This window comes from Pieris napi, chromosome 2 (assembly GCF_905475465.1).
Source record: "Pieris napi chromosome 2, ilPieNapi1.2, whole genome shotgun sequence".
NCBI lineage: Eukaryota > Metazoa > Arthropoda > Insecta > Lepidoptera > Pieridae > Pieris > Pieris napi.
The window spans coordinates 9,317,622-9,338,357 of NC_062235.1; the positions used below are offsets into that span (position 1 = coordinate 9,317,622).

The following is a 20,736-nucleotide window of genomic DNA, read 5'->3' on the forward strand; positions in this document are numbered from 1 at the left end:
TTAAAGTTTTCTAAGAATAAGGAAGTTCTAATAAAAAGTGTCTATTTATAAAATAATAGATTTTATTTTAGTTTAGGCAACATTAAAAACCAATCAAGATGACTTGATTTGTTGTTGTGATAATGGCTTAATGTACAAAAAAAGACATACATATTTACAGTTTTCAATTAACAATTAATATTTGAACAATTTATTATGTGGAGACTGTTACAGGATTCAGATTTATTAATTGGTTACTACTTTCTGCTAATTCCGATATTGACACTCTGCCCCTTTGTTTAATAAACTTGGCTACAGCCTCTAATTCTGTCAAGGCAATATAAATAAATTTTCCTCTGTCATCAATAACACCTGTTAACTCGCCTGATTCTTGCAGTTCAGTAATTCGGTCAATAACAGCTTGTGTTTTTAGTTTGAAATGTACAGCAAGATCTTCAAGTAGAACTACTTTTTGTGTCTGAAAAATAATTGAAGTACTTTAATTTTTTTAATATGTGAATAAAAACTATTTAAATTGTAAATATTAAACCGATTTTTAAATTATTTATCTTAGCTTGGTAATTTTGCATGCAGCTTTCAACTCTATGTTGCATGTTTGTTATTTGTAATATTTTTTTTTCAATAATTAGTTAATCAAGTGAGTAAAGATATTAGGTTTAGTAAGCTCACCTTAATATACTCTATAAAGTTACGCAGAAGATTAGATGCATCTTCTTGCTCATTTTCATCAAACCCTTCACCTTCAACAGTAAACGCTGCCTTTAATGCTTCATACTCCTCTTGTTCTTGTTTCTTTCTCTCTTCTTCTGCTTTACGGAGAGCTTCTTCAATTTTTCTTTCCTCTTCCTAAATTAAAAACAATAATATAAAAAATAAACCCAACTTTTATACCAAAGAATTTTATAAATGTAGGTAGCAAATAAAAGTTTGTTAAGACTAATTATTATGCTTGTGGAATTATTTAATACCATCTAGTGGCATAGGATACTTATCCTAAATAGTGTAAAATAAAACAAAACTGTATTTCTTTAGTTTTTAAAATATTTATGCTACACCAATGTTTGAACTGGCTAAACTCAGGAAAAATAACAATCTGTATTTTTATGACATCAATAATTTTTTTCTTAATAAACAAAAACCAACAAATTCTTAACTTCTTTTAATAGTATGTGAAAACAATTCCCTTTTAAATTAATGAATGCAGCTTTGCTTACATATCTTAAGGATATTTCTCTAATTACAACTTACATTTCTTTTTATATATTGTAACTGTAGAATAATATGTATGTAATAGGTATGTCAAAAAACCATTTATTTTTTATTCTTAGACTCTTATGTCATAACATGTGTAATCCTGAAGTAAGTACTTATTTATATTATTAATAAATAAGTACTTTTTACCATCTAAAACTAACAACAAAAACACATTAAAATATTTTAACGAACATTGAATTAAATGAAACATTTTTTCTTTCCCTGTAATGTTTAGTTCTCTGGACATACGAGGTTATCATTCTACAGTGACAATATGCTATATTTATGATGTGACTGTTATGTTTCATTGTATAAATACATAAGAAAAAATTTCAATTGGCAGAATTTAAGATACTTGCCAGTGTAATTTAACTCCCCCCAGTGTATAGTTTGCTATGATGTCCTGATAATTTATTATCCTATTAATAAAACATAACTTAAGGACACTTACAGAGATAATTGAATAAATATGATAATCTTTAAAATAATACCTCTTGTTTTTCTTCTACTTTCTTACGTTCCTCTTCTAATTCTAAATCACGTTGTTTTTTTATCTCTCTCATCTTTTCTTCTGCTTCTCTAGCTTTTTTTTTCTCCAGTTTAGCTTCCATTTTAGCTCTTTTCTGCATGAAAACATGTTAGTATAATATGGATTTGCATGAGTTGACTCACATAGTATATTAATATCTTATTAAAGTAACAAGAATAAACTTAATAATTTTAGTGCATATTCAAACAATTGCTAGAAAAAACTTAAATGCACCTTAGCTCCCATTTTATCATCAATTTCCATTGTCTGGATATCAGATCTGTCTTCATCTTCTACTTCTTCATGAATGATAGGCTCTTCATCAAGTGGGGCAGCATGTCGTGCAGCTAAAAATATATATATTTTTTTAAGATAGAGTCTTGGTGATATTGTATTTAATATAATTTTCATACATTATAAGGAACTCTATGGAGTCAAAACAGCAATGTCAAATAACTAGCAATTGAGCTTATATCTTATTACAAATGAAGAAAACTAATACCATACCATTTGCTCTCATACGAGCCCGTTGATTTCTTACCGCTTGGACTCTTCCTGGGCCTCCATCTCTTTGAGCTACAGCTCTTGGTCTGGCGGCAGCTAAAACGATTACAAAAGTTAAATATTTTATCCTAAATCTCATTTTCAAATTATAAACCCTTATTTAATTTATCACTCACGTTTCGTATTAACTTGTGACACACGAAGAAATGCAATAATTAAAATAATTAGAACAATACCACTAACAATAGCAGCAATTATGAATGGATCCATAATTTGTCTAAATACCAGATATCTTTAAATCGAATTACAAATGGAAAATGTAATCACAATTAAATTGGTATCACAAATATATATAAAATAAGTAATTTACTCATGAAAAAAGGTAGATACACTAATAGGCACAATATTCTTATGTCATAATCAGATTTATCATTTAATACAGGTCAACAGGTGTCAGCAATCACCACTTTAGTCTTTACTCGAACACGTCATATTTTTTTTTTTTTATGGCTCTGGCACGGTTTGTGCATTAGACAGCGTCAAGTATAAGATTTTTTATAATTCGTGCTTGCCTTAGAACTTCGACCGTGTCCTCCATGTACGGTTTAGGCACTCGCCCGGTACCGCACAACCCTCCCAAAGGCCGAGAACAAATTTAAATTAAATTAAAACTTGCCCTCGAACCGGGAATCGAACCCGGTACCCCTCACCTAGCTGCCACTTAATAAGACCGCTAGGCTATGAGGCCCCCAACTTCATAATTAAGGGTATGTTCCGATATACACTGCGACCACTGTACAGAGTACCGTCAATTTAGTATACTGTGAAACCGTTTCTCTATAGCCAGCTATACTGGTTACAATTTAAAACGGAACGCAGTCCAGTATACTAGTCAGCTTCGTTTTTCGACACAGTTTTCAAATGAGTGCATCAAAGTTTTTCAATTCAACAAGAAAAACTATTATTGGAGTATTATCGCATTAAAAAAATCTATATTAATATTAACTGTCAATTGAATTAATACTACAAAGAAAGTAAGTTAGAATTTTAAATGTTTGTTATTAAACTGTAAGTTATATCAGCCGTTAGGCATTCAAGTGGTTTTGATTGATCACGTGATCAAAGCACTGCGAGTACCTTACCTCGAAAACGCCAGTGCTCGCAGTAGAAGTATAGCGGGGATTTGTGACGTCATATATTTCCCTAGGACGCTGCGGCTGTATACTGGCAGTCCATAGCGGAACGAATTTTTGAACAGTGGGAGCACTATACAGTACTCGCAGTGTATATCGGAACATACCCTTAGTCAGTTGTTTTGTGGAATTGTCCATCCACACTCTCGACGAGGCGACAGAATTGGAGCGCGAGAGTGTGGCCGGTGCGCTCATGCCACCTTGTCTCGTCTCGCCACCAGTCCTCCTCTTAAACCACAGATATCCTTATACAGAATATAGCCTATGCTCAATCCGAATATCAGGCTCTAATATGATATTTGTATGTTCTATTTTGTTGTGTATTGTGTTAACTCTACTTTTCAGAGAAGGTACTTTACTACAATTTTTTTTTAGGTATTATATTGTATAGATAGCAAGAATATAAAAACTAAAAATATAAATGAAATCACTAGTATAAATTACTTGTAATTTCATTTCAATATAACACATGAAACCGTTAAATTAAATAAATATAATATGTGTATTATTAAATAATTTAATTTCAACAATAATAAAATTAGAGTTACAAATACATGAGCCAATTTTTATTTCCTTTGTTTTGATAAGCAGTGCAGACTAGTCAACTTCCAGAGTAAGTTAAGAAGGTAATTCTCATATTAAAGGCCCTTTTTCTATTTTTGTTATTTCATCAGTGTTAAATAAGTTGGTCTGAGAAATTTATCTATTTTTTAATAACCATTCAAGTTCAATCGGCCTTAGCTTCCTGTATCATAATTATCTTTGTAATAATAGTATTTATGATGTTTATTATATCTATGAGAAATAAAAATATTTAGGTATGTAAGTACACAGTATTTATGTTAAAGAAATAATGAACAATTAAACTTGTTTACTAAATTACATAGTTGACTACTAAGTTTCAATCAAATGTTACAAATGTCAATAATAAAATTTTAACTACTTTAGACAGTTTTCTACAAACTTTAAGAGTGTTAGTAATAATTAGAAGATGCTGATTGAGTTTTTTTTTAATTATAGTACTATATTTACAATAATTACTTTACAATATCTACCTTTTGTGTACTTGACACTTGTATTATAAGTTCTATAATTATGTTAAATTTAATATAAAAAATATTAACATATTTATAACCTAATATCCAATACAAGTTCAATAGTAGTTATAATTGAATAATTATATAAAATTCAGAGCTTTAAGATTGCCGGGTTTTTTTTCACTAAGATATACTTACCTAACAAAATTGAAAATTTTAATGGCAAAAGTTATTCAGTAAGTAGACTTCATCTTACGCATTTTTGATGAAGTTCAAATTTAGTTACTACTTTACAATGCACAAGCTATTCATATTACGTTCATAGTTAATAGAAATTTAACGTGTTTTCGGTGGTCACTGAGAAATGAGAATATTTAAACATCTTTAATTAAATTTATCGCGACTAAATCTGTGGTTTAGGTACTCTGTTTACATTTAATGTAACATTTTTTTTTAATTTAATTAATAATGGAGTAGTACAAAATATTGTACTACTCAATTATAAATATAACGTTTAAAAGATATTTCATATTAGTAAAGGTAAGGTATTTTTACATTTGACAGTTAACAAGGTTTGGAAAAAAATATCATTTAAGATATCTAGAGTAATAAGGTAACGAAGTTCGAAATCATCTTTTTAGTATGTCGGGTAACTGTCAGTCTATGACTACTATTGCTTCAGTTTATTAACTTACATTCTCATTTTCGAGAGATTGAAACACTTATTTATTTTTAGGAGAGAAGAGTTATTAATATGGATAAAGCTAGATTTACTGATGTACGTCTTAATTTGCAACAACTCGGCAATATCAACGATTTGCAAAATACATCAACTAACAAGGTAAATAACTTAGTGTATCAATGTTTACCTATACGCCTTAATATTAAATATAGGTAGGTAGCTAATATTTATTTTAATTTAATTATTATCAAAATGTATTATAATTCATACTTGTAATTTTGTGAAAACTGGCTAACATTTACATTTTTTCATTTCCACTTCAGATATTTTAAGCTTATTGAATTACTTAGAATGTGCTATAATTTATTATTAAAACCAATTTACAAATATTTTATAAAAGTATAATATTGTTACTGATGGAATACAATATTGCTTACTTATCAATTGTGATATGTAAATAGTATCTTTGTACTAGATAAATTGACTATATGATTTTAAAAAAAAGTTTAGATCATTCCTGAGAAGAAAAAACTTTAGCTTTGATAATATTGAAGTTACAGCTTTTATTGTACAAACTTGAGATAAAAGTTAAATTAATTAATATCTACAAGTTAAATTATCATGTATATCTAATATAATCACTCAGTTTCTACCCTCCAGCTTACTTACAGTGAAATAGACCTTCTTTTGTTTATTATCATTGAATTTGAAATTATTGTATAAAGTTTCAAATTTGCTCTATAAGGTTTATTAAATTATTGTTGGGTTTGATTAAGGCACTTAATGCTTAAGATTTATTAGATTTATCTTTGAAAATTTTGTGTAAGCTCAAAATAAAGCAAGAAGTTAGGAAATTAATATATTTTATGTGTTTCTGTTAAAACAATGTTTCAAATTATTACAAATATATTATAATATTGATTAGCTTGATAATAATTAAATTATAAAACTGTGCAGTGGTAATTATAATTTATAATATCATAATCATTACTCTCAAACTAGTATTATGCTTCTATTCATTACATTTTCTTTTAAGGTAGGTTCTTAAATAATCTCAACATTTCAATGAAGGTTAACCAAATTATTAAGATGATAATATTCTGATTAGTAATATTAAAATCTTCATGTAATTGTAATTTTTTATGGATTTACGTAGGTACAGCTTTACGATTTTTTGTTCAAGAATACGATTTTTTATGTAATTATTTACGACATACAATATTATTTATTCATGTTAACTTGCTCTATGGTGTACCTCTATATTATAGCCGATGGCGTGGCGACTTTAAGATCTATAATCTATGCTCGTATTTTGTATCATTTGATATACTTCTTTTAATTATACAGGTAAAAATAGTATAAATTATTTATAAATACGTAAACATAAAATAAAAATTAGTTATAAACGTTATTGGAGTTGTATAAAAGTTCCATGACGTTTCACAATTATTAATTGTATTGCATGTTTTTGACTTTACCGCGCAAGTACTATATTAGAGACTTATTGCTATCCCCTTTTCTCATGCACAACGCACAATTTAAATACGCGGTTGTTTCTTTCTTTCCCGTTCCTGCTCTTAGTTCGCGTTTGCTGCGGTGCGGTCTACGCTTAATTTCGTCACTATAGATTTGTGAATTCTACTCAATAAAATTGTGTTTTGAAGACTATTCCGCCATTGTAATAAAATTGTCTTTGTCAGTTGTAACGTGCAAGTGATTTGTTACGTGGGTATTGTTCTTATTTGTATACGTTTGTGCAACGGTCTGAAAGTTTTTTTACAGTGCATCATTTCCTGTTCTATATTGTACAGAAACAAGCAATAGGTAAATTGCGTTTGCTATCGCTCTTTTCACTATCACGTGGGTTAAATATCGTTTTTCTATATTAGAGTATACAAAAACAACGATTTCCTATTGCGTTCTGTTATGTTTTTCCTTTATAATTTGTAACCTAAACAAACTTATTTTGTATTTCAGAAACGCGCCGAACGCTTTCGGGGTAAGCCTCGCAATACGGCTCGTAGGAGCCGGCGAGGTGAACAAAGAATGAATTTAGTGAACTATAAAGTGAAGTGTAATTGTGTTAGTTAGTTTCAATAAATAGTGTTCAAGTGGGCGTTACATCATTTCATAATGATTGAATTTGGGAACCCGCCCTGACGCGATCAGCGCCGGCGTCCGCGGCGGGCGGCGCTCGTGTCATGGCCCCGGCGCTTACTGTAACTCCGCAAACGACACATTACGACGTGGTCGACGAGACTGAAATATTAGCCCACCGAAGACGGGCCCTTGTGTCCGTCAATAACCTCTCAACACACATGGAGGAAGATGATATGGGGCTGCAGAACCAGCCTAGTTTGGCGAAAGATTCGCAGGAGATGGAACAAATCCTTGTGGATCTGGGCAATAGTGACTTAGTTCAAGCTGATTTGCTTCAAGCTATTAAAACTCTGGAAAGTGGGGGAGATGTTTTGTCAACTGGTGATCCAGATGCTATATTTCCTCTATCAAGCTTTGATTTGCCTGAAACTGTTGATTCAGAAGGTGATGCAGCTGAGGATAAAATCAGACTTTTGCAGGCTAGGTTAGAACGAAGATGTGCATTTTTGTTAAGAAGGTTAAGAATATTGCAAGCTCGTTCTGTTGGAAAAAGAGTAGCTGAAGAAGTCACACAAACATTTGAAAAATGTACTCGAGGTGCAAGAAAAGATGGTGGTGGACGACCAATAGGTTTAAAAGCCTTTATTAAAAGAGTAGATACCACATCTGGCCTACAAGCGAGTGCAGCATCTAGGACTGTGGTTGGTCCAAAATATTATAATGCCAGTACTTCTAGAGGTGATGCAACAAGATCTGCATCATTAGGGGTTCCTTCAGGAACATTAAATGGCTTAGAGGATACAGCTGGTAGTTTGCGTTTTCATTTATCAGTGGTGAAGCAACAATTAGATTCAGATGCAACTGAGTCTTCATCTGGAGCAGAGAGTAATGATGAGGCTGTTGTATATAATAACCAACATCAACAGCACATGCCTATGTAAGTATTTTTTCTGTATTTTGAAAGTAAAAGTTAATACTACTGTTACATAGTGAGCCAGAGAAGTATTTGTAATTGATGAACCCTGGAACATGCACATGATACTGTTAAAATAGAATTCTTGTGTAACTACAGATATATAAATCTAGGGATTTCTCAATATTTCTTTTTACACATTAATCTTAATTAGTTATTCTTTATCACTAAAATTAATTTTCGAGCCTTCAAATTTAGTAAACACGATGTTTGGTGTAAAATGTAGCCCTTGCCAGTCCTGAGGCAGAAATTTTCTAGTTTCTGTCTGTACACATTTTACCTAATCAACCAGTAGAAGAACTTATTTATTAACATTGTATTCAATAAACTAAAATTTCAAAATTCTTAAGTATTTGTTTAGGTTACCAGTTAAAATTTTAAGGGTTTATGAAAAGTGTGAGGCTGGGGATAATATAATACTATTCTAATACAGAGAAATTCATATTATAATATAAGATTTTTTTGATTCATAATAACATATAGTAGGGATTTAAATTTTAAATCAAACTAGTGATTACATACAGTAATCACTAGTTTGATTTAAAACTCTTAAAGTAAGCATTGTTTTTTAAATTTCTCTACCAGCTATTTTGTAGTAGTAGTGGTAATCTCGATTTTTAATTACACCTTTATCATTTTTATTTTAGTGAGAAAAGAGCATTATGGTCTTGGCAACGGACTCGTGCGTCAATTGCAACACGTTGGTGCTGGCTACAGGCACAGATTCAGGAGTTGGAATATAAAATAAGACAGCACAGTGATTTACATAAGCAGGTATGTCTTATTTTAGTTATACCACCCTGTAATACCCTATTCAAATGTAGTAAAATTAGTGACTATAATAATTCCACCAGAAAATTGTACATTCAGTGAGATGACCATCTATTTTGTGATCAATTTTACAGTGCAATTATTTTTCTGTGGCAGTGAATTATATATGGTTGTATTTTATCATATAAATATCTGACTCTAATCAAGGTACACTCGAACTTGTGGTTCGATCTATCCTATTTTTTTGTATTAATTCTTTATTTAAAAGTAATATACTTAAAATAGATTATATATAGGACTTTGTGGTGATATGTTATGGTTCATATATATGTATATTTGTTAGCTTTAGCCAAGCAAAATAATATGTCCAACATTACTGAGAAATATTTCATTAATCATAACAAAAAGTAATATAATAAAGCTGCCAATGTTCTTCAAAAATAATTTGGTTCTTTACATAGACAGTTAAAACAGCTTGCACTTGGAATTTAAATCCTTATATGATATTATAAACATTTTACCTTTATTAAAAATAGGTTTATTGTTATCTAGCTAAACTTGGAAATTTATATTATTTATAACTATAACAAGGTAATAAATTTCATTGCCGGTGGACTACCAAAGTATGTCTACATAGTCTTATGTGCTTTAAGCCTCTTACAACATGAATAATTTTTTGTCAATGATAACAAATCTTATCATATTAGGCTGTTAATATGTATATTAATCAGGTCGGACATTCACCCTTATGCAAGTTCAATGTGATATGTTGATATTGAAAATTTTAATAATTTTAATAAATATAATAATCAATTTTATAATTTTAATAATAAGTTTGAATCATCATTTATATTTTATAAAAAATAATGTTTTGGTAGCTTTTTGCCATTGTTTTTTTTTAGTTCTGTGTTGCTTTCTTTTTGTTTACTGTAATAAATATAATTTTTTTATATTCAATACAGAATATAAGAATATATCTTAAATACCTAAGTTTCTCTTTGTGACACTTGTGAATGGCATGATGGTTTTACATGCCATAATTATAAGTAATCGAAGCGGGCACCAATGTTAGTACATAAATAATGGACCTCTACTTGAGCTTGTATTGACAAACTATTGTGCAAGGAAAAATTTAATAAGCCTCACTAATTATGCAGTATATAAATTCCCTTTGTTATGAATCCCTCGTAACTCCGTGACCTTGGCCTATATTAATCTTACGTAAATATTTTCATATAAACGACCACTCTATAGTAAATTCAAAGGGAATTTTATTGTATTGTTTAGTATTATTTTTGTAACATTATTCAATTTCTTCGTAAGGCGTTAAAATTATTATAGCAGTGTTATGTGATGTCGATAGTTATATGAGTTATTGGGAGATTTTTATTAATAATTTAAAAATAATTTAAAGGTCCGCGAGGCAAAGGGTCGTATAGAATTTGAAGGTGAACCAGTCGGTTACGAAGGGAGCCTCCCAGGGGATGATTCTCCCAGCACCTGCGCCAGAATACGACCCTTGCGTCGGGAGACGTTTAAGAAACGAAAGTTATTACAAATGCACAATCTGCATCTTGCTACTACTAAAGCGGCTAAACCCAGTGATGTTAAGTAAGTTGAATATTGGAAACATTTTAGTAGCAGTGTGATTTGAAATATTGGTTTTATTGACATAGCTATTACAAAAGTATGTCACCGCAGCAATACCTAAGCTAGCGATTGAGAAATCTAATTTTTGTGATTTTAAAGAAGACGTAAAGTAACCAATTCTTGATCCAATATCCAAGTTATCTCTGTAACGATTTTACAAATAGGGGAGGGTAATAATTTAAATTTCACTGAATTATAATTTATGGTAAGCATCAAGTAATCCTAAAGTCAGACTTTTGGAAATATATAAATAAATATTTTTGTTCAGGTGCAGCTGCGTGTACCCATTGGAGTCCTGCGCTGTATGCACGGGCCGAGCCGAGTCTACTCAGCCGCAGCCGCCTTTCTCTACATTGTCTCCTGCGCAGCGTCTAGCTCTCGTCGATCCTAGCTACCATCCTGCGCTTAGCACTATAAAAGGTAAAAATATCAAATATTTTTTTATTTTAAATAATACACCGCCATTAATTAATATACTTAACGTAACAATAGTTCACATTTCTAAGATATTGTTCGTGCTAGTTGAAGGGATAGAAATATTTTTATCAATGGAATCAATATTTATCTCACAGATATTGCCACTAAATATGTAATTTTAAACTTGGCCAACATAATAAAATCAAGATTTTAATCAAAAAAGTGTATTGTCTTTCTCTTCAGATACTGATTTTGTCTTATATGCAGTAGTTAGGTTAGTATATTTTGACTAAAAATATATTGCTTATACTTTCACCCTCTTTTGTATCCTTCATCCAGCTTAAGGTAGATAAAAAAACAGGCAGTTGTTTTCCCATTTATAATTATGAGTTACATATTTCAGATGTGCCGCCATCCATTCACATGAGCGCGCTCACGTCTCGTCCGTGGTTCCGGTCCCGCATCAAGTCCTATCGTGGCGCGCATAATTCATCTCTCACGAAACAAACAATTCAAGCTTCGCAGCCGACACCGGCAACTTCAACGACTACCAAACGACATCCTACCAGTTAGTAGATTTAGATATCCTTAATATATAAGAAAACAAATTACTTAAAAATCGATTTACTTGATAGTAACAATGAATCTATATATTATGCCTGCATATTTCTACTAGTAAAGATGTAGATTGTTTAAAAGTATTTTTTTTTTTTCATATTGGACAATTCACACCAATTGACCTAGTCCCATGCTAAGCTGGTGAAGCTTGTGTTATGGGTACTAGGCAACGGATATACATACATATTATAGATAGATAGACATATAAATACATATTTAAACACCCAAGACCTAAGCACAACACCAAATGCTCATCACATCAATGTTTGTCTCAGCCGGGGATCGAACCCGGGACCCATGGATTCGCAGTCAGGGGTACTAACCACTAGACCAATGAGCCGTTAATTAAAATAGATATTCAATAGTAGGCAGCCGCTAAGTAGTAATAAACTCACTTGGCATAACAACATAGAGTTTTTTGAGTTCGGTTATTGCCTAAACAATAATGACGATTAAATTATCAATGTAACAAAGTCAATCTAGCCCGAATAAATAACATAATATACATTATATGCCGTATATTCCAGGATTGAAACGAGGCAGACCGCCGCTATCCCGCAAAGTTAAAGAGCGTGATCGTGACGACGATACTTCGACATCTGGACAAGAACGGTACTAATAATTTTGTTATTTGCTTATTATAGTTTGGAGTAATATACATATTTGTCTAATTTTAATTTAATACCAAAAAGTATATTGCGTCGAATTTTAAAACTCTGTAAAATTTTACCAGCTACCGAAACACTCATACAAACTATAATTAAGGTTATTTTCCCAGTGGGCGTGGTCGGGCAAGCACAGAATCACGCGGCTGGAGGCGGCAGTCGTTCGATATCGATAACATCGTGATACCTCAAAGCATCGCTGCTAACACACGGCCTGAAATACTCACGTATAAGGAGATTCTAACGCCTAAGTAAGCATTTTTTACGCCCATATATATAATTACTAATTATTTATTAATTAATATTTTAATCCTTTAATTAAATAATATTCATTGTTATTTATTTATATTATTGTTTATTAGAATATTGGACTAGAATTTAGTATTCCAGACACTAACAAAACCGAACCGTAACATGATATATCATATTTAATAAAACAGTTTTTATCCAGATTGAAGTTATATATTTACAATTATTTTACATAATTAAATATCATATTTAATTATTATTATTTTATTATTGATATATCATATTTTTAACACACACTACATTTTCAAACTTCATTACATTAAAATATTAATGAACAATATATCACCCTTATAATTGTCTTGTATCTCTCAGAATTTAATTAAACATATTCATGGTAACTAGGCATATGTAGCTATAAGTCAAAGTGTTTTTAATGGTGTAATCGTAACATATTTGGTAAGTTCAGAGATGAAAGACGTTAAATAATAATATAAAAATTTATATGCAAGACTAAAAGTTAATATTGAAAATGTTTTCAGATGGCGAATAATGGATATATCAAGACCTAAATTGAATAATGGGATTAACAATTCCAATCGTATGTCGGTAGACGGAAGTGAGGTAGTTAATTTTTTTTATATTAACGTCACTAACACTAAATTTTAAATTAAACTTAGTTTAGCATCTTCTTAGATATTAATACACAAATGACTAAAGCGGCGTTCCCACGAAGCGTTAATCACGACAGTCAACCACGCTTTCGTGAAATACACTTCTGTGTGAACGCATAGGCGTTAAACTTGCTTTCGTGAGGAACGGCGCACGACTCAAGCGTGGATAGATCAAACGTGTTTGATTTTCAGTCGTGATATACCGTTCGTGAAGCCAAGATGTCGTCACAACAACGTGGAATTAAGTTTAACGACAGTGAAACTACGCGTTTTTTGGAGTTATATTCTATGGAAAAGGTGTTATATGATCCAAGTTTGGAGGAATACCGTGATAGAGATTTATATATCGATGTTTCGATAATGACTAAGTCGAAACACGAAGCGTGAACGGCACGAAATCCCCCAACCATGTGAACGTTTCATCAATTCACACTTTCGTGAGTGTCACGAACGACAGTTGACTAGCGTAGTTGACTGTCGTGATTAACGCTCCGTGGGAACGCCCCATAAGTCGTTGCCATCACATCAACGTCGTACTTTAGATTAAGGAAAAGGATGGAAAGTTAGTCTGCGTAAATCTAATATATAAAATTCTCGTGTCGCGGTGTTTGCGGTAAAACTCCTCCGAAACAGCTCGACCGATTCTCATGAAATTTTGTGTGCATATTGGGTATGTCTGAGAATCGGACAACATCTATTTTACGTCCCCCTAAATGTTAAGGGTAGTCCACCCCTAATATATTTTGTTTTAATTTTAGATAAAAAAATTATTCTTTATGATACAGCATTAAAAAATACATACAACCCCTAATTTTCACCCCTCTACAATCAACCCCTATTTTATATTATAAATGATATACTTGGCAAAACGACGTTTGCCAGGTTAGCTAGTATTTGTATAAAAAATCTTAGAACCCTTCGCAAATCCCGCTTCTTTAAGCTTAAACTTTAGATGTGGTGTAATATCTTAACAATCGCACAGTAGAACCATACTAGACACAGTTTATGTACTGATTGATGTATATTTATGATGAAAATTATATTTCAGGAAGAAGATGTATCTGAAATGTCACTATATCAGCGACACGCCCGTGCTGAAACCCAAGAGAGGAACCGATTTCTACGCAAACAGCGGTCGAGAAGGAATAATGCTGAACCCCCCGTAGACCCAGTACCTGTACAAAATCATATACAGAAACCACAACCAAACATAATAATACAAAACAACCAACAAAGCAGCGAGGTAATTTTTAATTTCATGTCATATTAAATTTTTTTATTGCCTTTAAGAAGTAATATTTATCATAATGTATTCGCGTTAAAACCAAATTAGAGTGTTTATAAGTACTATAAGCTCTGTCAGTTGAATGATGTTGTGAAGTTATTATTTTAAAATTCTGATATAAGATAATATAAACTTACAGGCTGAGAACCCATATACACCACGGAATTTCCCCCTACAAGACGAAGTTTACCAGGACATGTTATCTTTCATGCCCGAGTCATACCAGCCCATCTGTAGTCCATCTCCAATTCCGTCACCCCAGGAAGAAGAATTGGAAGATTCCAGCACATTATCACCAGCATCCCTACTTATGTACGAAGGGGATGACCCCGATGATGCAGAATGGAATCCGAGTGCGGAGAAATCGGAGCGTAAGAAAAGTATACTAAAGTAATTCTCGACTTGCTTCAGTTTCTAAGGATCCGAAACAAATCCATTTGAGCAATTAAGCTATAAGCTTGTTTTGAGCGTGCTGTTTTGGTTGTTTTAAGAGGTATCTGAACTTGTTTTACACAACAGTAGTTTAAAGTAAAAATCTTTTAAAACCTGGTGTAGAATTAGTGGTCACACCTATTTTGGGTTTATCGGAAAGTACAAAGTAGTCTGTCAATGGCATTAACTATCAAAATTACTAAGTTGGTTCTAGATAAAAATTTGTTACTTTATATATAATTAAAAATAGGTTCTCGCGGTATTTTATTGATTTTATTTGATTAATTAGAGGTCTGATAAATTTTAATTAACATTTTGGTGGATGACATGTTAAGCTTATGGCACTTAGTTACAAATGTTATGTACACATATTCCTGGTTTGCTTCCAGGGTCTTATTTCTTGTCTTTTATAAATGATTTAGTTTAACAAGCTATATATAAATTTAAAAAAAAGTATTGTGACTTTTCATCTTGTAAAAGTACTAAGATGTGTAGTAGTAACTCGGTGTAATAAAAAGTTTTTTGTCATCTAAGTATCTTTACATTATTTTTGATTAAAGGATGAAGAGAAATTTACTTATATGCTACGCCTAAACCCAAACTACACATTATTGCCTGCTTTGCAGTCTGTGTCTGAATGATGATGATTACTGCAGCCAAAATCTTAATATATCCTGTATAGAAACTAAAAAGTTAAGATAACAGTGGAGTTATCTTAGCATTTTGAGGACCTATTCTTTGTCATTTATTTTCGCATCACCCTTAACATACAGATACATTGATATTTGTTGTTTCGAATGTAACGTTTAAGCTTTATTAACCTAATTCATTATATCAAAACATTACTAGACTACTGTGAACAATGTGAATTTTCTGGTTTTAGTTACTCTTATACTGATGATGAAAACACAGGAATATTTTTTTTTTCAACTCTATATTTGTTGCTGTTGTCATTAATCTGTGAGTAGCTAATGTATTTAAAAAACACCACCCATTACATTCCTTAGAACCAGTGTTATTTTTTATATAGCAAAATTGTCATTTTAAATTATAAGTTTTGCGTATGACTTTATCCAGTCAAGCTGTTTTATTGTCAAAAAAATAAATCCTTGGAAATTTATTATCTGTACAGTACATCTGCGTTGTTTAATAATTGATAAAGTAGATGTTTTAAAAGTATTATAATTTCAAGTACTAATTATAATTGTAGTTTAAGTTGTAAGCGCCCGTACCGCTAAGCGAATGTAAATATTTGAGCGGGCACTGGAGGCAACTAATAGACTGGTTACAATAATTTGAATCTCTAAAAGAGTTTTCAGTTCCGATTTTGTTCGGACGCATCAATTACTTCGATGTTTTGTACATAGATACATTTATTTTGATACATGTGTAAATAGCTTCACCTATGTAGATAAATCCTAAAAGTCTTCAATACATACAGAAAAAGGGGACTATTTTCTTTTTTGATGCCATTGGTATGATTTGGTTTGTAAATATTTAAAAGATGATTTTTCCAGTCAATTTTGCATTTTTTGTGTAGTTTATTTGTAAAAAGGTGATGTGTACATGTTATTTTTAATCCCCTAAAACTGTTTAAAGAAGCCAAAGTCTTCTGTTATTAGAAATAAGTTAAGGATTGGAATGTATTGAAGAAATATGCTTAAAAATGTTGTATATGTTTAGTATGCAGAATAAAAACTTAATTCTTATATTTTTTTTAATATAATGAAGATTACTGATAAAAACAAATAAAACACTCTTTTGCAACTACGATCAGACAGAAAATTTATTATACAACATTAAGTAGATAGTAGTGGTTTAATTTAATTTTTAAACCATATATGAGTTTAGATTTTATTTTTTCCAAATGCATACTGTTATAATATTAAAAGGAAAACGTACTTTATATTTTCTTCACTAATATTTTTATGTTTAAATTAACAAGAAATTTCATTATGATTTATTTGCTCAATAAAATTTCTAATTTGATAAATTTTCTGAAAACAATATAATTCATACACATGACTCAACACTATCACTTAAAAATATAAAAAAATGCAATCAATAATTAAGTACATTTCAATAAAATTCTTAAAAAAGTTTACACAACCTAATTATTAAAATTAAAACATGGCACATTTAAATATAGGGGGAATATGTATAGTTAAAGTAATTTTACAACATTTAGTATTAATATTGCAGTAATGAAGAGCGCACATAAAAGTTGCATATTATATAGGCGGTGCCAAAGAGTACAAGCCTATTTTGGCCTGCTAAAGATTTCACTTTGTCTTATTTACAATATTAATTATTATTACTTATAAATACTTGGAATATATGTCCGTATTATAAAATTACCTTATACTTAATCACACAACATCATTTGCAAATAATACTGAAAAATGGTGCTTTTCTTACACAGCCTTAAATACATTTATATTACTTACTACATGGAATGATACATTAACACTAGAAATGCTTTAACGATGATGGTGAAATCATGTCATGACATGTATTTAAATCACTATCAGACTAAATACAATAAATGTTTTTATGCCAATGATATAAAGAACAACTGAACTAAACATTTATCCGTTGATTCATATTTTTTTTAAAATTGATATTGTATATTCTTTAAACTATTATGCAATAAGAGTTGTATGTTTAAAAAATGAAAACCAGAGAATTACATAGAGTATACAGCTCAAAAACTGATAAATCTTTATCACATTGGTTAAATTAAAAATGTTTACTTCATTCAACAAGTATATTAAAATCCTCAAACCCTGATATGGCTGTTTTGAGGATTTGATCTTTGGCCAGTTCTTACTGGTATTTGTAAAATGGTCAAAAAAAATTCAATAACAAAATCTTAATACAAATTCAGTCTAGTTAATATTTCTTGAAAGATCTTGTATGCGTCTAGCATTACATTCCTTACAATATAGGTGATCATCTAGGGGATAGCAGCCACGACCTTCTTCCCTTGAGCAAAGCGATGACCCACAATCTTCACAGGAGTAGCATGCAATATGAAAACTCTTGTCCAAAGCAACAATTCGTACTGTTTCTTCTGCTCCACCTTCTGGAACAATGGGCTCCCGACAGCGCGCGCAGCGTGGTGCATATCTGATGGAATATTATAATTTAACTTCAAAATTGTGTACATTATCATTAAGACTGAAAAAGAAGAAAGAAAGCCTTAAAGATTGTTCTAAGATTGTATTGTAAATTTATAAATAAATAAATTGTTTATTTACAAAGAAAGTGGTAAAGTGGATTTAGATCAATTAATTATAAAAAGTAGCGTAGTGTGGCGTGTAATAATGAGAGTTACTCCTTTTATTTTTTTATTATTAAGTTGTGGGGCCAATATGTGATAAACTAACAAGGTTGCAAGTTTAGTAGTTCCTTTGAATCTAGACACAATGTATACCTTTTATGGAAGTCTTCAATGCAATGAATTCTATTAACAGCATCCACAGTAAATGGTATGCCATCTAAGCTCTTTTGGCATACAACACAAGTGAAGCAGCGAGGATGGTATGGCTTGCCAGTAGCTCTTAGAATGCGATCCAAAATAGGATCACCACAAACACAGCATTTCTCTAGGGTCTCCAGATAATCTCTTTCACAGAGAGCTTTTCCTTGTACAGCATAAAAGGGTCTTCCCTAAAATAAAGACACAACTTTATTAATTGTACCAATTTAATCATGTCCATTTATATAACCAACATACTGTATATGACAGTATGTTGGTTCCATATAATTAAATTGATAGTATATTCATTTTCAAATTAATATAATAATAAACAAAATTAACAAACCTGTAGATTGATTCCACACTGCTGGCAACAAAAGCATTTAATGTGATATATTCTTTCCATAGCAGTACACCCAGTTGTCTCTCCCATAATTTTTTCGCCACAATGATAACAGTTGCCACAATACAAGGCTTCATCTGGTTCTGGGGTAGATTCTATTGTTGTACCAACATAACCTCCGTACAGTGATGTGCCTGATAGTTGGCTGCAGGGTCGAGGATTAATAGGCTCATACAATGATTCATATGTAGATGAAGTCTGTGATCCACCGTAAGTAGAAAAATCTTGTGCGTTTACTGATGCAGATGATGGTGGATAAGCGGATCCAGGGCGTCGTAACTCGCTATAATTTGACTGGATTCCCACATCACTGATTCTGGACACTTCTGATCTTGCATCTCTATCGTAAAAGTTTTCGGCATTTCGTTGTATTGGCACATTAGTATAAACATGACTCACGCCGCCAGGAGGCACTAAGTTACTGTATAGTAGCACGTCTCCACTTCTACCTTTAGCTGAATTTCTCACAATACAACTCTTGACCGGTACCAGATTTGAGTATGTAGAACTGGTACGGCTTCCAGATTCCAGTCGTGATGAATAGGACGGCTCACACGCAGACTTTACAGAATAACTTTGAGGTATTTGCGGCAGTGGAGGTTTAGATTTTTTGGGTGGAATAGATGGTTTTCTTTTCGTTGTATTAATATCATCCTGTAACTTTGCATCTAGCTCATTTGCATATATTCGTAAATCAGCCAATTGTTTGTCAAGTGTATTCATATTTTATTTCTGTTATGAGTAGTGGTTTTTATTACGAATACTAATTTAATGTTAATAGTAAATATAAATAATTATATTAGCACGATCAATGACTGATTCGATTCTGCAGACTGCTCACTGCAGACTGCAGAGTGCAGAACACACAACACAGACTAGTATTTTTAATCCCCTCGCCAATCGTTCTCGAGGGCATGTCGATGTAGAACTAGAAGCCTTCTCCAGACAAACAAGCTTTGCGACAGGCGTGACCCACTAACGCTAAACGATTTTTAAAATGGTCACGTGACCAAGCGTCAGGTAAATCACGTGATGGTGGAGCCTTTGTTCGTGGGCTCCAGCAATTTTTAAATTATTCTGGCGACGTTCTTTACAATAATGATTCCCTATGGAGTTCGTAATTGCGAATGTACCAGGGAGCATTGACTATTCCCTTGAGCACTTTGTTTTGGAATGGTGTTGGAATCATCGGATTATTTGGAGTTCTTACTGGTACAGTCAGAACTACATCCAAATACCAATCCAATCTTCGCATAGATAGGCCGAGGCAATGGAATGTAAGGGGGAGGCGCTAGCGGATAGTTTGGATACCTATTACCTATAGTGAAAGCTTTCGGTCGGGTGTGCCGTGTGGTATAAAGCGCTTCTCTCGAAGCTTCTAGTCTATGGTCTCACGTGGCTACGTGAATAGATCTCCAGCTTTCTGGATAATTGGAGCAACAAGGTAGTCATCAACCGCTTTGCGGCTTCTATTTCTTTTAACTCAGAAAATTCATCATCCGAAATCATCATCAAATCACGAACTCACAATAATTATGTGAAACATTTTTAAACTAACTGATTTTGCTACCTCACACTTACACTACATTCACGTGGCACTTAACGTTTTCATACAAAAATCTACCCTTACTACCTACTCCTATTCGAAAACTATTCGGTTTTACGTAGGTATGCTTGGGGTACAAGAAGTAGAAGTGGTACTAACCGACACACAAGCTTAACCACACACATGACCACATCAAGCATAGTACATCAGAGAGTACGGTTGTAAAAATATAATTTTTATAGAAATAATTAAATATTTAATATTAATATTTCGAAT

General features: G+C 31.8%; 3 protein-coding genes across 6 annotated transcripts; 1 reads left to right on the forward strand and 2 right to left on the reverse strand.

Annotated features, from left to right (window-relative positions):
- Positions 1–44: 44 nt before the first annotated feature.
- LOC125057954 (DDRGK domain-containing protein 1) lies at positions 45–2,741 on the reverse strand. The gene is made up of 6 exons (XM_047661923.1): positions 2,464–2,741; positions 2,291–2,383; positions 2,018–2,130; positions 1,746–1,877; positions 670–846; positions 45–457 (listed from the first exon to the last, which is right to left on the reverse strand). Exons 1-6 carry the CDS (start codon positions 2,555–2,557, stop codon positions 194–196), a joined length of 873 nt encoding a protein of 290 aa, XP_047517879.1. The 5' UTR covers positions 2,558–2,741; the 3' UTR covers positions 45–193.
- Positions 2,742–3,811: 1,070 nt separating this feature from the next.
- Positions 3,812–16,739, forward strand: LOC125058660 (KAT8 regulatory NSL complex subunit 1). Of its 4 annotated transcripts, none has more exons than XM_047662796.1 (12): positions 3,812–3,830; positions 5,254–5,358; positions 7,177–8,236; positions 8,920–9,046; positions 10,458–10,654; positions 10,962–11,113; positions 11,514–11,678; positions 12,256–12,340; positions 12,507–12,644; positions 13,182–13,263; positions 14,362–14,556; positions 14,738–16,739. In XM_047662796.1, the coding sequence occupies exons 3-12, from the start codon at positions 7,401–7,403 to the stop codon at positions 14,990–14,992; spliced, it is 2,232 nt and encodes a 743-aa protein (XP_047518752.1). In that variant the 5' UTR covers positions 3,812–3,830; positions 5,254–5,358; positions 7,177–7,400; the 3' UTR covers positions 14,993–16,739. The 4 variants fall into 4 exon arrangements, with proteins under 4 accessions (XP_047518752.1, XP_047518758.1, XP_047518737.1 ...); XM_047662802.1 differs by lacking the exon at positions 3,812–3,830 and adding an exon at positions 4,090–4,106; XM_047662781.1 differs by lacking the exons at positions 3,812–3,830; positions 5,254–5,358 and adding an exon at positions 6,760–7,023.
- A 906-nt stretch (positions 16,740–17,645) lies between these two features.
- Positions 17,646–19,760, reverse strand: LOC125062342 (lipoma-preferred partner homolog). The gene is made up of 3 exons (XM_047668185.1): positions 18,858–19,760; positions 18,467–18,702; positions 17,646–18,159 (listed from the first exon to the last, which is right to left on the reverse strand). The coding sequence occupies exons 1-3, from the start codon at positions 19,635–19,637 to the stop codon at positions 17,919–17,921; spliced, it is 1,257 nt and encodes a 418-aa protein (XP_047524141.1). The 5' UTR covers positions 19,638–19,760; the 3' UTR covers positions 17,646–17,918.
- Positions 19,761–20,736: the final 976 nt, after the last annotated feature.